Source organism: Podarcis raffonei, chromosome 17 (genome assembly GCF_027172205.1).
Source record: "Podarcis raffonei isolate rPodRaf1 chromosome 17, rPodRaf1.pri, whole genome shotgun sequence".
In the NCBI taxonomy this organism is placed as follows: domain Eukaryota; kingdom Metazoa; phylum Chordata; class Lepidosauria; order Squamata; family Lacertidae; genus Podarcis; species Podarcis raffonei.
Window position 1 is genome coordinate 7914658 of NC_070618.1, and position 15410 is coordinate 7930067.

Here is a 15410-nt window from a genome sequence, read left to right on the forward strand (position 1 = left end):
TGGGGGAAAAGATAACAGATTTATTGGGGGCTATGACTTAAGCTGATTAGGGTCACAGAGCACACCTGAACAGGTTAGTCATAAGAAAATCCCACTCTTTTCAAGGAGCCTTACTCCTAAAGGGTGTTTAGAATTTCACACTTAGGTGTAGGATTGCTCAGTAAGGTACAGATACTCTCTCACACTGTCTAGAGTGCACACAAATGGCTCTGTGGATGGAGTGTGAGAGTGCATTATAAAACCAAAGGGAGGCGATAACCAGTCACAGCTGGATTACTCAGGGCAGCCTTTGCCAATCTGGTGTCCTTCAGATGTTCTGGATTCCCAACTCCCATTAGTTCCTGCCAGCACAGCACTTAGGGACTCACTCTTGCACCATTTTTGTCTGAAGAGAGACACATCTTAGAGAAATGATGAGGAGCTCTAATACACTTGAGGTGCAATCCAGGCCAGGAGTGAGGAACCTCTGGCTTCCCTCCAGACATTGTTGAACTTCAGCCACAGATTGGCCAATAGTTAGGGATGTTGGGAGTTCAAATCCAGCAACATCTGAAGAGTAGCCACAGGTTCCCCACCTCTGAGCAGGTAGTTATGAATTTGTAAGTTTCAGTGTGAGCATTAAGCATCTCCCACTGACTGCAGTTTTTATCAGCTAAGAAGAAGACAACCCACTGAGGGGAATACATCACACACAACATTTCATTTTTCAACATTTTAATAAATAACATTATGTTGCACAATGGAATGAACGAGCATGTAAGTTAAGTGAGTTAGCTCTTGCGGACACAAGAGTCCTGAAAGCACTGCAGTTCTGGTAAGCATGCTGGGAGAAGGGTGTCTTCAGCTCTTCACAGGAGTAGAAGTTGGTTTCATGGCTTTTTTAAGATGGTGATAGTTTGGCAGGATTTTCATTAGGAAGTCCAGCTGCAATGTTTGTGGCTAAAAAGAACAGCAGTGTGAAAAAATTGGGGGGGGGGGGGGAGAGCACCAGACAGGTGATAATACTGACAGTCTGAATTCATCTGCTTATGTTCTGCTCTACCAGGGAAAATAATTCATGGGATAAAGAACCAAAGCATCCTTAAAGACAACATAGGGGAAAGCAAATGATCAATTATCCAGAAACTTCATTTCTGTTTCCTACCCGCCCCCATCCTGGGAGTCTCCCCTACTCCCCAGCCAAGCTGAGAAAGACAACAGGCTTTTTAATCCTCTCTTGAGTGGGTCACTTGTAAGAGTCCATAATGCCTGGACCTTGATAAGCCACAGTTTGCAATCAGCTAGAAAACCAGAATTAGAAACGGATTGGAAACTGTGGCTTGTCAAGGTCCAGGCATCATGGACTCTTACAAGTGGCCCACTCAGAGAGGATTAAAAAGTGTGTTTAGGTTTGTGCCAGGTTTCGTATGACATTCTCATTGACAAATCAGTTGCTCCACCGCCACTGGCCTTTGCACCACAGACACGGGAGTGCTGAGTTGATGGGAAAGAAAAGGAAACGAGTGGCTCTCTGTTCTGAGTCATGCTGTTGGAGGAACAACTGGCGACATATCTGCAAAGGTTGACCTCCTGTCATGCACCTACCTGGGGCCGCTCAGTCTGCACTCGCCGAAGACAGTCAGCTCCATAGATGACCGTGTTTTCAGGGATGACTTCGTAGGTGTTGACATTGCAGCAGGCTCCAATGATGCAGCCGCTCGTCAAGATCACGTTCCTACCCACAAATGCTGCAGAGACAAAAAATGAAATGGCAAACAACCCACCTGGAATGAACAACGGTCAGGAAGTCTAATCAGTGGTCTGTTCTTTGGCCCAGCATCTCACCTCTAGAAACAGAGAGTATCCTCAACATAAGTCTACTCTCTGCTACTCCTCCGCAACATCCCAGATTTTTTGTCTTGTTTCTAGAACTCAACTTGTTTGAGATATCAGCTGATATCAGATTTCGGCTGCAATCATGTGCAGTCTCACTTCTGAGTACCACCCAGGTCCACTGCTTATTTCCAAGTGTACACAACCCAGGAATGTGCAACTACACTCTGGTCTTAAATTGCCGCAGTCTGTACCATCAAGCATAGGGATGAGGAGCCAGTGACCTTGCAGATGATGCTGGACTACATATCCCATCATCCCTGACCAAGCTGGCTAGGGCTCATGGGAGTTTTAATCCAGCAACATCTAGAGGGCCTTTGGTTACCCATGACTGCTTTAGGAGAACATGGGGAAACTCAAAATTAAGGAAGTTTGCAAATGGATGGTGTGTGTGTGTGTTTGTGTGCTGTTTCCAAAACTACTGTCTTAGTCAAACTTTTTTTTAAAAAAAGCAAGCCTGCAATTTTAAGCACGTTACTACAGATTTGCAATATATTTATCAAAATTGGTTTTTCACATAAACCATTCCAGTATTTTCAGATGTCAGAGTGGTCCTCAGAAGCATAGAGAATAAAGTAATACAACGCAAAAACTGGAAACAAAAAATACCCCCCTCCCCCGTTATCGATTTCCCACTTAATCAACATACATACCTTTGGACTCAATTACATTGTTGTCTCCTATTTTCATTGCCTGGGAATCTAAGTTCACAGTTAAGAAGAGTACTTAGATATTTAGTTTGCACGCTCCCTTAGCCTGGATTCCTCCTAATACAGTCCTCTTTGAAGAATCCCCATGTTTTGAAAAGGCGTTCAGGACAAGTGGCCTGCTTCAGTAAAGTGTGATTTGCAAGCTCCTGGACCAGTGGCCTTTAGTTGAATCAAAAGCTGCCTATGGACCTTTGAATGTGTGCTCAAAGGCTTTCATCAATGCTCAGAGCAGCCAGCTCTGTGGTCCTAGGTTCTTCTGCTAGGCTCTTACAAACTGCCACAGAGAAGGAATGCACAGTGAGTGGAATTCTCTCTGCTGAACAAGCAAAAGATCAGTGGGAAGTTCTTTGTGAGCAACCAATTAGCTGTTATGATTGTGAACGACCCTCTTGTTACAGCAAAGGTGCTCCTACCACTGTTCTGTGGCTTCAACAGTTATAAGCTGTGTTAGGCAGAAAAGGAAGGCGAAGATAGACAGGAGATTAAACGAAACTCACAGCTTGTTGTACTAGAAGGCTGTCAACTAAGTTTAAAACACAGCCAACATGGGGAATATTACAGGTAAGGAAAGAACAAGGGAAATTGTAATGATATTAAATGTGATGTTTTGCATTGCTTTGCTGGCCTTGTGGGAGGGTTGCTTTCGTTACCTGGTTTATTTAAGATTTCGTTACCTGGTTTATTTAAGATTGCTCATTTGAGTTTGGAACACCAGCTGCAATGGTTGATCCCTTTAGACAAAACAAAACAGAACTTTGAGGCCTTTTGTCCCAAGAGAGAGGTCACTGCTCACAATGCAGGGTTGCTTTTTTTCACATTAGGGAAACTAGCATGTGGTTACCATGTTTGTTGTGAATGCTGCAACATGCTGAGCAGACACATCTATTTTGCCACACGTTCCCTGTGAAATAAAAGGCACAGCGAGCCCATGCAGCACATTTGTGTAGTGAAATAAATGCACGCAGTTCTTGTATTAAAATATCATTGAGGTTTACTACAAACACACCCACACCCCATCATTATTAGAAAGCTCTTGACCTGAACATGAACAAAATGCCCACGGGTGGAAGTTGCTGGGAGCTAACAACACCCGTGGAATCCGAGATAGGTCATTAAACTCAGACAATTCTCCCATGTGAAAAGGGGTGTGTGTGTGTGTGTGTGTGTGTGTGTGTGTGTGTGTGTGTGTAAGTAATGAATCACTCCATCACTGGTGTTTTCATTGCTAAAGTAGCACTGTCCTGTGCAAACATACACTTTCTCACTTTAAAAAACACTGATCTTTTGAAGGATACAACAGCCAACTTCAAAGACGTTGTTGGTGCCAATGATCATTGGTTTGGCTCCCACCTCCTCTGTATCAGGGGTAATGTTTTCAGGATAGCTGTAAAAGGATTGAAACATGCATTAACGTTTCTACATCCCAAAAAACCATGTCTTCGTTGAAAGATTGAGAACTGTCTTTATCTTTGGTAGCTATAAGGTTTGGACAGTTAAAACTTTGGCAATGGCATTGGGCTGCTGCTTTTGATTCCACACTCTATCCCATGCCCCAAAGGCAAGTCTGTTTCTTCTGGAATACCAGAACAGGTGTAAATTTGAAAGAAGGTTGCTGGGCGAAACATCCACCTTTGCATCTACATAGCAATTTAAATATATCTGGTGGGAAAACTAAATTATGGGCAGCTTCCCAAAACATTTAGCTTTGAAAAATGGATACAGATGAGGAAAAGTCCTTCAGTATAGAAAGTACCTTGTATTCACCTTTTTCTAGGAGTTAGAAAGCTGATTGTTCAGACTGCAGAGCCAATGAGGACAGATGACTGTTGGCACAGTAGAGCAATATGCTCTGCCAGGCTAAAGAAGACACCAGTAGTGCTGTGCAAGTGAAGAATTCAGGAGATCAAACTATTTCCCATTTAATTTCTCTGCACTAAGAGAACACCACAAAATGCATATCAAAGAGAGCCAGTGTGGTGTAGTGGTTAAGAGCGGTAGTCTCGTAATCTGGGGAACTGGGTTCGCGTCTCCGCTCCTCCACATTGCAGCTGCTGGGTGACCTTGGGCTAGTCACACTTCTCTGAAGTCTCTCAGCCCCACTCACCTCACAGAGTCTTTGTTGTGGGGGAGGAAGGGAAAGGAGAATGTTAGCCGCTTTGAGACTCCTTAAAGGGAGTGAAAGGCGGGATATCAAATCCAAACTCTTCTTCTTCTTCAAAATACAGTGATACCTCTGGTTAAGTACTTAATTCGTTCCAGAGGTCTGTTCTTAACCTGAAACTGTTCTTAACCTGAAGCACTACTTTAGCTAATGGGGCCTCCTGCTGCCGCCGTGCCACCAGAGCACGATTTCTGTTCTCATCCTGAAGCAAAGTTCTTAACCTGAAGCACTATTTCTGGGTTAGCGGAGCCTGTAACCTGAAGCGTATGTAACCTGAGGTACCACTGTAGTGGGGTAAGGGGAATTTAAAAATCACGTAAAATACTGTGTGATCAAATTAAATGCGTACAACGGTGAACTACTGAAGGTATGCAAGGATTATAGGAAGCTTTGTTCTTTATCTTATTTCTTACACATGCTTTCTTTAGTGGCATATCCCCTCCACAGTGGAACATAAAATAAAGCACAAGGATTCAACATGGAGATTCACTACCCATCTGCAACAGTGCATTCATGAAGAAGCTTTGCATTTCTTTCCATTTTAACACTGAACTTACACTGTCCCTGCAAAACTGAGCCAATGAGAAGAGGCCGTTTAGGAAGATGCCAAGAAAAAAGAGCAAGGCAGGTGGCCTGGGAGATTTAAGTTTTAGTGGCTTTGGGTAGCACAAGGCAGCTTTCTATGTTGAATAAGACCAATGGTCCATTTAGCTCAGTACTATCTGCTCAGTCTGATAGCAGCTTTCCAAGAACTCAAGCAAGGGGTTGCCAAGATCTTTTTCACTGGTATAACCAAGGTGATAAGGGTAGGATCTTCTGCACACATAACATGTGGTCCACCACTGAGAGAAGCTGCAGGGGACAGAAAGCTATGATATGTATGCTTCGTAAGCTGACCAGAGTGGCTGGGAAAACCCAGCCAGGTGAGCGGCATATAAATAATAAAATTATTATTATTAATTATTATTATGATTATGATTATTATTAGTGTAGGGTAGACTGCATAATATTATGCTTGCATTTACATTTTTAAAATTAAGCTGGCTTTTGGCTGCATTCACTAAGGCCTTCCCAAGGTACACCATTTTGGCCCAAGAAAGTTCCACATTTCATACATACCCATTTATGATAATTGCCTGCTCTTCTATGAGGTTACCTTCCCCAATTACTATTGGTCCAGCTTCTGCAATGATCCGTGCTTTGGGGTGAATCACGGTCCTAGGCCCTGTAGGAAATACTCAAAAGTTTACTCCTGGTATAGCGGTTAGATATTTCTCCAACTACTTCATGAGAAAACAGAGCGTATGGGGCAGCAGTATCAATTTGTCTCAATACATGGTTACCATGGATGTACATGGAACCAATAAGAAATCTCAACCACCAACATTCTCAAACAGTGGAAGGGACTATTGGAACACCACTGCGCTGGTCCTGTGGGCTAACCGAGAGGTGAGGCCTGAGTCCAGTCTGAGGTCGAAGGTGCAGTATGGAGGCAGTCCGTAAAAGCTGAAGTTGGATGCAGGGCAGGTAGTCGGGTGAGGTCAGGAGCTTCGACAGGATAGCAGGACAGGGTTCAGGCAGGAACTGACAACCAACAAAGTTGCTCCTGCAACTTGGGACTGAGGCTGGCTGGCTTTTATCTGCCCCGAGGCACAGGGCGGCCCCGATCCTCAGGTGACTCGCCTCTCCTGGCCTGGAGGCAGGCACTCCTCCTGTGGGAACTTAGTTCTCTCCGCCTCTCTGCCCTGAGCCTCTGCAGCTCAGGAGAAGCTGGAGGGTTACCGGACCCAGAGGCAACCTCAGCTTCCCCTGACGGGGCTGAGAGTGGAGCACCTGCAGGCAATGGGTCCTCCACGCCCTCAGGAGCCGGAGCAGACTCAGCTGGTGCCTGCACCTGAGGATCCAGCACAGGTGAGGACCCTTCAGGCTCAAGCCCCAGCCCCGGCTCAGCTGGTTCTGGAGGCGGGGACTCCTGTGCAGGCTGGGATTCCTCAGGTTCAGCATCCGAATCCGAATCCCAGGCCATCACACCCACAAGCTTTTTACATTCTCAGCAAGAACACCACATAAATATGGAAGGGGTATTTCAGATCACAAACTATTTGCCCTCATGAGCACCTGTACTTCTGATCAGCTCACTAGTTGTACTCACTGTTCATCGTTGCAAACTATGAGTGGAAAACCTGTGGCCCTCCACATATTATTTGACTACAACTCCCAGCATCCCTCAAATTTGGGTTGGGGCTAATAGTAGTTGGGAATCCAACAATTTCCACAGCAGGTTCCCCACCCACACTGTAAACAAACATTGATCTTGTTTGTATTATCTTCACCTGCACAGTCAAGGGATTGTCTCGTACTGAAGGCAATGCTGCTTCACAACATTAAGCAATATGTGAGAATTAAGAGACTATTTGTAGACTGGTATCTTTAATCTGACAACAATTCAAATTAACTCTGGAGATTCTGACAACCACACAAATTACTTTCTCTTACCAATTGTCACATCACCTTTGATTTCACTCTCGACACAGACAACAGCCCCAGGAGCAATCTTTACACTGGAAAAGAGAACAACAACAATGTTTTGCATTTCCCTTGAAAGCACATGTATATGAAAATATATCCAGAATATTTCAAGCAAGCTTAGACCCAATCAGTGGCTTTTAATTCCAGATTAGGAGAGCTGGGTGCTGTTACCCAGATGTAACGGGGTCAGTTACAGTGGCTCCAAATTTTCCTTGATGGGCAATTCAAGAAAGGGGTGCTAAGAGAATTTAGGCTTGACAGTTCACCCTCATGAACTGTCCCTCATGGAGGGGGCTACAAAAATTAAGAAACCTAACCAGGGTTCTAGTAAAAAAACAAAATGTTTCACAAGCCTGAAGTCGGGGACACAGACAATGAGACTGCTCCACCCCCCAAAGGAGGAAAGCATTTTTAAACAATGGAATTCTTATACATGTCTACTAAAAGTACACCCAGTTGAGCTCAGTGGGGCTGACTTCTAAGGCAAGGGCACAGGACAGCAGCGCGTGTGTAACTTTCATGTCCTATTTTCTTTTCTCTACAAGGCAAAGCAGCAGGAGAGTGGGGTTGCTTTTGTTTTTATTAAAAAGATTCTCTCCCCCTGGTATAAAAAAAAGCAGCAGCCTGAATAAGCGGTAAAGCAAATGAATAAAAACTACGAAGTAAGAAGTTCCAAGCTGGAAAATTATCAGGCTAAGACCCCCCCCCCCTTTTATTGATCTTTCATATCAGATGCGTGGAGTCTTATCCTCACTTCACTGGTACGGGATCCGGAGGAGAGAAAAAGGGATATAGTGGCGCTGAAAGGCCATGAAACAGATCGGGCAGCAGCGGCTGCGAGACATTTCTACGCAGAGCCGAAATGCATACAAGGTAAAAAGAGACTAATAAACGGGCAGCCGTGGCAAATGGCGAGAATAATGCTAAATTTAATTCTGCATCGGGCAAAAGAGAACTGGGAAGAAGACCGGGGCTCCCGCCCACCTTCTTAGCCAATCTGCAGACCTGCCACCCACTAGGCCGCCGCTAAGCCCACCACCAAAGAGACCCGACCAGCTCGAATCTGCTCACCTCTTCTGCGCCTTCTCCGCCATCTTGTCCGCCCTCTCATCCATTGCTCGGCCGGCGGCGACGCAGCCCGCTGATACCAACGAGAAGGAAAGGAGTGGTGATCGTAGCCCTCGGGAATCGATTCGCCGCGCCTTGCGCTCGGGCCGGATGGGAGCGACGTAGCCAATGAGAACCCGCCCTGGAGCGTGTAACTCCTCCCCTCCCCTCGTTCTGGGTTGATGCGCTTAATAGCGTGCGACGGCGTATTAACCTCTTAATACCCGCCACACAATGTTATGTGTCTTGAATTTTTTTCGTGTAAACATACAAACATGGGAGCCAGCATTTGTGTTTGTGCAGTACATTTATATCAGTACATTTATATCTCCCACAATGGTTCATGAAACAACAACAACAACAATTTATTACTTATATTACTTATTTTACTTACTTATAGTTTAATATATTACTTATATTACTTATTGTTATGTACTGAGTTGAATAGGATCCAAAATGCAGCAGTCTGATTCGTCCTAGAACAATAGGATCCAAAATGCAGCAGTCTGATTCGTCCTAGAACAATACAGCAGTCTGATTGGTCTGCACGAGCCACCCAATCCAGCTCCAGGTAGAAGTGAATCCACAACCTGATTGGCCTACAGGAGAATCCGGGAATTAGCCAATGACATGCAGCCCATTGTGTAATAATGTATATAAAGCAGATATTGTGGGGGAACTTCCATTCCTCCTCACCGCTATGAGCTGAATAAAGAGCATGAAATCCACTCTCGACTCCCGAGTATATTTCACTTATAGTACTGACTTATAGTACTTATTACCTGCCCATCTGGCTGGGCCTCCCCAGCTGCTCTGGGCAGCTCCCAACAGAATATTAAAGGTAAAGGTACCCCTGCCCGTACGGGCCAGTCTTGCCAGACTGTAGGGTTGTGCGCCCATCTCACTCAAGAGGCCGGGGGCCAGCGCTGTCCGGAGACACTTCCGGGTCACGTGGCCAGTGTGACATCGCTGCTCTGGCGAGCCAGAGCCGCACACGGAAACGCCGTTTACCTTCCCGCTTGTAAGCGGTCCCTATTTATCTACTTGCACCCGGGGGTGCTTTCGAACTGCTAGGTTGGCAGGCGCTGGGATCGAACGACGGGAGCGCACCCCGCCGTGGGGATTCGAACCGCCGACCTTTCGATCAGCAAGCCCTAGGCGCTGAGGCTTTTACCCACAGCGCCACCCGCGTCCCTAACAGAATATTAAAAGCACAATAAACATAAACATAAAAACTTCCCTAAATAGGGCTGCTTTCAGATGTCTTCTAAAAGTCAGATAGTTGTTTATTTCCTTGACATCTGATGGGAGGGTGTTCCACAAGGCGGGAGCCACCACTGAGAAGGCCCTCTGCCTGGTTCCCTGCAACCTCACTTCTCGCAGTGAGGGAACTGCCAGAAGGCCCTCGGTGCTGGACCTCAGCGTCCGGGATGAACAATGGGGGTGGAGACGCTCCTTCAGATATACTGGGCAGAGAGGATATGCAACGCAAGGAGAAGAACTTAAGGATTAGACTTGTGCCGGAAAAGGAAGGAGATAACTTGGTGGATTACCTGACAAAAGAGTTTTCTGACTTTTGGAAGCAGGAGCTGAAAGAAGAAGAGTTCAAGATAGAGAGTGCATTTAGGTTGGGAATAAGGCAGAGGAAGAATAGACCCAGAGATTGCCTGATAACTTTAAGATCCAAGGAAGAGAGAGATAAAATATTGAACCTGCACTACCAAACAACCCTTCGAATTGAAGATTTCTATATTGAGATCTTTAAAGACATTCCCAAAAGTATTTTGGATGCAAGAGGTCCTTACAAGGATTTGGTGACACTGCTGAAAAGGAACTACATACTATTCAGGTGGGAGTTTCCCCAAGGCCTGTCTTTTAAATACAAGGGGAAGAAAAGAAGAATAAAAACAGTGAGTGATAAAGACAAGTTCCTGGGAGAACACGAAGAAGACCTACAGAAAGAGACCTATCCAGGAGAAGGACACCCTTCAAGCAAGGGATCATTAGATACGGACACAGAACCACCGACAAAAGACGAACAACAACTGGGAGCTGTAGGAGGAAGCAAGTAACCCCATCATGGCTTTGCAACTTCTAACCTGGAATTGTAACGGTCTAAACAATCCCCGAAAAAGGAAAAATATATTTCATGCTCTAAAGAAAGACCAATTGGACTTGATTTGCCTACAAGAGACTCATGTGACAAGAGCACACAGAAAATTATTAATAAACAAGAGACTGGGACAAGAATTTATATCTTCAGACAGAGTAAAAAAGAGAGGAGTGGTGATCTACGCAAAGGAAAATCTGCAACCGAAACAAATCTTTAAAGATGATCAAGGAAGATATTTGGCAATTGAAATTCAATTCCAAGGAGAAAAATTTTTGATAGTGGGAATATATGCACCAAATGAAGGGAAAGCAGAATTTTTTAAGAAGTCGCATGAGACTTTAATGGACTATATGGATTATAAATTAATCATGATGGGGGACATGAATGGAGTAGTTTCAACAAATATGGACAAAGCACAAAGACAGGTAGTTACAAAAGATGGAAGACTACCAAAAACCTTTTTTGAAATGACTGACAATATGGACTTGATTGACATTTGGAGAACAAAACACCCATTAGAGAGAGAGGGAACCTTCTTTTCTGAAGCCAAAATGACATGGACACGGATTGACCAAATTTGGGTGACTAGCAGTATGGCGTCGAATATAAAGAAAGTGGAAATCTGCCCAAAAACTCTCTCCGACCATAACGCAGTAAAGATGGTGATGAAGCAAACAACAACTGGTTCCTTCAGATGGAGAATGAATGACACCTTATTTAGAGACGAGGAGATCTGTAAAAAGGCCCAAAAAACTCTGAAAGATTACTTCGAAATCAATTTAAGGACTAAAGTAGAAAAAAGAATAGTATGGGACGCAAGTAAAGCCGTGATGAGAGGGTTTTTGATACAACAAAATACATTAAAGAAAAGAAAGCAAAACGAGAGGAAAGAGAAAATTTTGGAAAAGATAAAAGAAGGGGAAAGGAAATTAAGATTGAAGCCAAAATCGCAAGAGATTTTAAGAGAAATTAAACTGTACCAAACACAATATATGGAACTGATGAATCAAGAAATAGAATGGAAAATTAAACAAATGAGACAAAAGACTTTTGAATCTGCAGATAAATGTGGCAAGTTATTGGCTTGGCAAATAAAGAAGAGACAAAAACTCAACACGGTAACAAACTTAGAAGTGGAGGGAAAGAACATATGCAACCCAGTGGAAATTAGGAACTGTTTTCAGAGCTACTTTAGACAACTGTATACACAAGGGCCGCAGAAAGAAACAGATATACAACAATTCCTCGAGAAAAATGGGCTGAAAAAGATTTCGCAGGAAAGTAAGATAATTTTGAACCAGGAGATATCAGCACAGGAAATAGAAGATGCCATTCAAAACACGACGTTGGGCAAATCACCTGGACCGGATGGATTGACTTCCAAATATTACAAAGTTTTGAAGGAAGGGCTTATACAACCTTTGAAGGAAGTCTGCAATGAAATCATTGAGGGGAGAAGGGCACCAGACACGTGGAGGGAGGCCTACATTACACTTATACCAAAGACAGAGACTGAAAAGACCCAACTCAAGAACTACCGACCCATCTCGTTACTAAATGTGGATTACAAAATCTTTGCTGATGTTTTAGCAAAGAGACTGAAAAGAGTTTTGATGGAGGAGATTCATGGGGACCAAGCGGGCTTTCTCCCGAAAAGGCATTTGTCGGATAATGTAAGGAATATAATTGACATTTTGGAGAAGCTGGAAGTGAATATAAATACTAAGGCTGTTTTGATATTTGTGGACGCCGAGAAAGCCTTTGACAATATATCTTGGAGTTTCATGTTGAAGAACCTCCGGGGGATGGGGGTAGGCCAAGGGTTTGAAAATGGTATAGGTGCAATATACTCTGAACAGAAAGCAAAATTAATTGTAAATAATGTGGTAACAGAAGAGTTCAAGATTGAAAAAGGGACACGTCAGGGGTGCCCTATCTCCCCATTACTTTTTATATCGGTCCTGGAGGTTTTGCTTAATATGATTAGGAAGGACCAGTTGGTCAAAGGGGTTCAGGTCGGAGCTAAACAATACAAATTGAGAGCATTTGCAGATGACCTAGTACTTACTTTACAAGAGCCAGAAGCTAGTACGAAAAGAGTTTTGGAAATAATTCAAGAGTTTGGTCAAATGGCAGGATTTAAACTGAATAAGTTAAAAACTAAGGTATTGGAGAAAAATTTAACACAGATTGAAAAAGAAAGGTTTCAGAATGAGACGGGGTTGACTGTGGTTAAAAAAGTGAAATACCTGGGTGTGAATATGACAGCTAAGAATGTGAATTTATTTAAAGACAATTATGAAAAAACTTGGACAGAAGTGAAAAAAGATCTGGAGATTTGGTCAAACTTGAAGCTTTCCTTGTTAGGCCGAATTGCAGTTATAAAAATGAATGTATTGCCAAGAATGTTGTTTTTGTTTCAAGCATTACAAATAATGGATAAAATGGACTGTTTCAAGAAGTGGCAGAAAGATATATCTAAATTTGTCTGGCAGGGCAAGAAGCCCAGAATAAAATTTAAGATATTAACGGATTCAAAGGAAAGAGGGGGGTTTGCCCTGCCAGACTTTAAATTGTACTATGAAGCGGCAGCTTTCTGCTGGCTAAAAGATTGGCTGCTTCTTGAAAACACAGACATTTTGGATTTGGAAGGTTTTAACAATATTTTTGGGTGGCATGCATATCTGTGGTATGACAAGGTTAAAGCGCACAAAAGTTTTAAAAACCATATTGTCAGAAAAGCACTATTAAATGTCTGGGTCAGATATAAAGATTTGCTGGAAAATAAAACTCCAAGGTGGTTGTCGCCAATGGAAGCTAAGGCAGTTAAAAAGTTAAATATGGAGTCGAAATGGCCAAGATATTGGGAAATTTTGGAAAAGGAAGGGGACAAATTGAGATTGCAGAGTTTTGAAAAATTAAAAGGGAAGGTGAGAGATTGGTTGCACTATTACCAAATAAATGAAGTGTTTAAACTGGACAGTAAAATTGGCTTCCAGGTGGAAAAATCAAAATTAGAGACTGAACTGTTAGAACCCAGTACTAAGAATTTGTCAAAAATGTATAACTTGCTGCTGAAATGGAATACACAAGATGAAACGGTTAAATCAACTATGATTAAATGGGCTCAGGACATTGGTCATAATATTTTGTTCGCTGACTGGGAAAAGTTGTGGACCACCGGGATGAAATTCACGGCATGTAATGCCTTAAGAGAAAATATAATGAAAATGATTTATAGGTGGTACATAACCCCAGTCAAGCTTGCAAAGATCTACCACTTGCCTGACAATAAATGTTGGAAATGTAAGGAAAAGGAAGGTACATTTTTTCACCTCTGGTGGACGTGCCCGAAGATTAAGGCATTCTGGGAAATGATTTATAATGAACTGAAAAAGGTATTTAAATATACCTTTCCTAAGAAACCAGAGGCCTTTCTCTTGGGCATTGTCGGCCAAGGGGTGTTAAAGACAGATATAACTTTTTTTATGTATGCTACAACAGCAGCTAGAATACTCATTGCAAAGTACTGGAAGACACAGGATCTACCCACACTGGAAGAATGGCAGATGAAGGTGATGGACTACATGGGCTTGGCAGAAATGACGAGCAGAATCCGAAACCAGGGAAAAGAAGCGGCGGAAGAAGAATGGAAAAAGTTTAAGGACTATTTAAAGAAATATTACAAAATTAATGACAGTTAGAATGATGTTGGACTAAAGTAAATGGTTACTATTAGTAATGGTTAAGACAAGGAGAATAAGGATGACTAGCTTAAATTTATAGCAAAATAAGGGAAGATTTGCTGAACAATTGATTAGAATTTGGAATACAGAAACGGGAGGCATGAGGAAGTCGAAGAAGAAAGGTTTAAGAAATTAGGACATGAAATGGTACTTGTTTCTTGTTTTGTTTTTGTCTTCTGTTTGTTTATGTATGTTTTGTTTGTATGAATATAAAAATTGTTTAATAAAAATATTATATATAAAAAAAAAAACAGATATACTGGGCAGAGGCTGTCTAGGGCTTTAAAGGTCAGATTTTGTGGAGTGCACAAGATCTCTTAAGATGTTGGTGCCATCTTGCTACTTCTCCTCCAGTGGTGGTAGGGTGACCAAGGGCACTTGTGGGGGCGCTGTCTCTTGGGCTTCTGCCACCCAAGGTGGCTGCCTCAGCCTGCCTTATGGGTGGGCTGGGGATGGATGGGAGTGATATTTACCAGGACTGCGGCGCACAGGGAAGGGATGTTCAATTTTCCTTCTACTTTTTCATTTCTAGTGAAACTCACCGCATGTCTTCTTTTAGCCATGGACCATCTGTGAGAAATATGGGCGCTTGGAAACCAAACTATTGTACTGACCCTTATACCCACTACAATCCAATGTATCAAAACAATTTTCCATTCATGCCTACCACAGTTGCCAGTTTTACTGTGTATTCTTCTGGTAATGTTTATGATGGATATTATAAGGGAAGGATAAGAACAACCATTTATGTGTCTCTGATTCTTTGAAAATATGGCAATTTTGTGTGTCATGGAGATGTTATCAGTTTGGTATGAGGCTCTTATCTTTGCGTCCACCTCATAATAAGTATTCAAAAGGGCCTCATAGGGTGACAATCCGACTTTTGTGGCACAGCAGCTCAGTGAAAATGGCATTTGAACAAATAATATACCTCAATGGTATATTTTAGGCAGAATGTCCCGTCTCCATAGTTATAAACTCTGATACGCTGACCTTCATCATCTGGGTGATTTCCATTATTAGCCTAATCCAATACTGTATAGGGAAAAGACAACAATGTCTGTTGAGACACTTCATTTAGGTGAGAAAGGACTGGAAGACAACCAGCAAAATAGCATTTTGAGAATGAGGGTCTTTATGAACTGGGAAACCCTGTTTTTCTTTCAAGCCAC

At 42.9% G+C, this 15410-nt stretch overlaps 1 protein-coding gene across 1 annotated transcript; it reads right to left on the bottom strand.

The window, feature by feature from the left end:
* Positions 1-697: 697 nt before the first annotated feature.
* DCTN6 (dynactin subunit 6) lies at positions 698-8458 on the bottom strand. The gene is made up of 7 exons (XM_053372002.1): positions 8344-8458; positions 7240-7304; positions 5863-5968; positions 3878-3966; positions 2526-2573; positions 1585-1727; positions 698-939 (listed from the first exon to the last, which is right to left on the bottom strand). Exons 1-7 carry the CDS (start codon positions 8385-8387, stop codon positions 841-843), a joined length of 594 nt encoding a protein of 197 aa, XP_053227977.1. The 5' UTR covers positions 8388-8458; the 3' UTR covers positions 698-840.
* Between the last annotated feature and the right edge of the window lie 6952 nt (positions 8459-15410).

Bases quoted from the DNA above. Each gene is read 5' to 3' on its own strand.
- DCTN6 (XM_053372002.1), bottom strand. From the start codon at position 8,387: ATGGATGAGAGGGCGGACAAGATGGCGGAGAAGGCGCAGAAGAG. The intron at 2,574-3,877 runs GTATCCTTCAAA...CTGTGAACTTAG, and splicing joins CGTCTTTGAAGTTGGCTGTT to ATTCCCAGGCAATGAAAATA. The intron at 940-1,584 runs GTAGGTGCATGA...TGTTCTTTTTAG, and splicing joins TGCAGACTGAGCGGCCCCAG to CCACAAACATTGCAGCTGGA.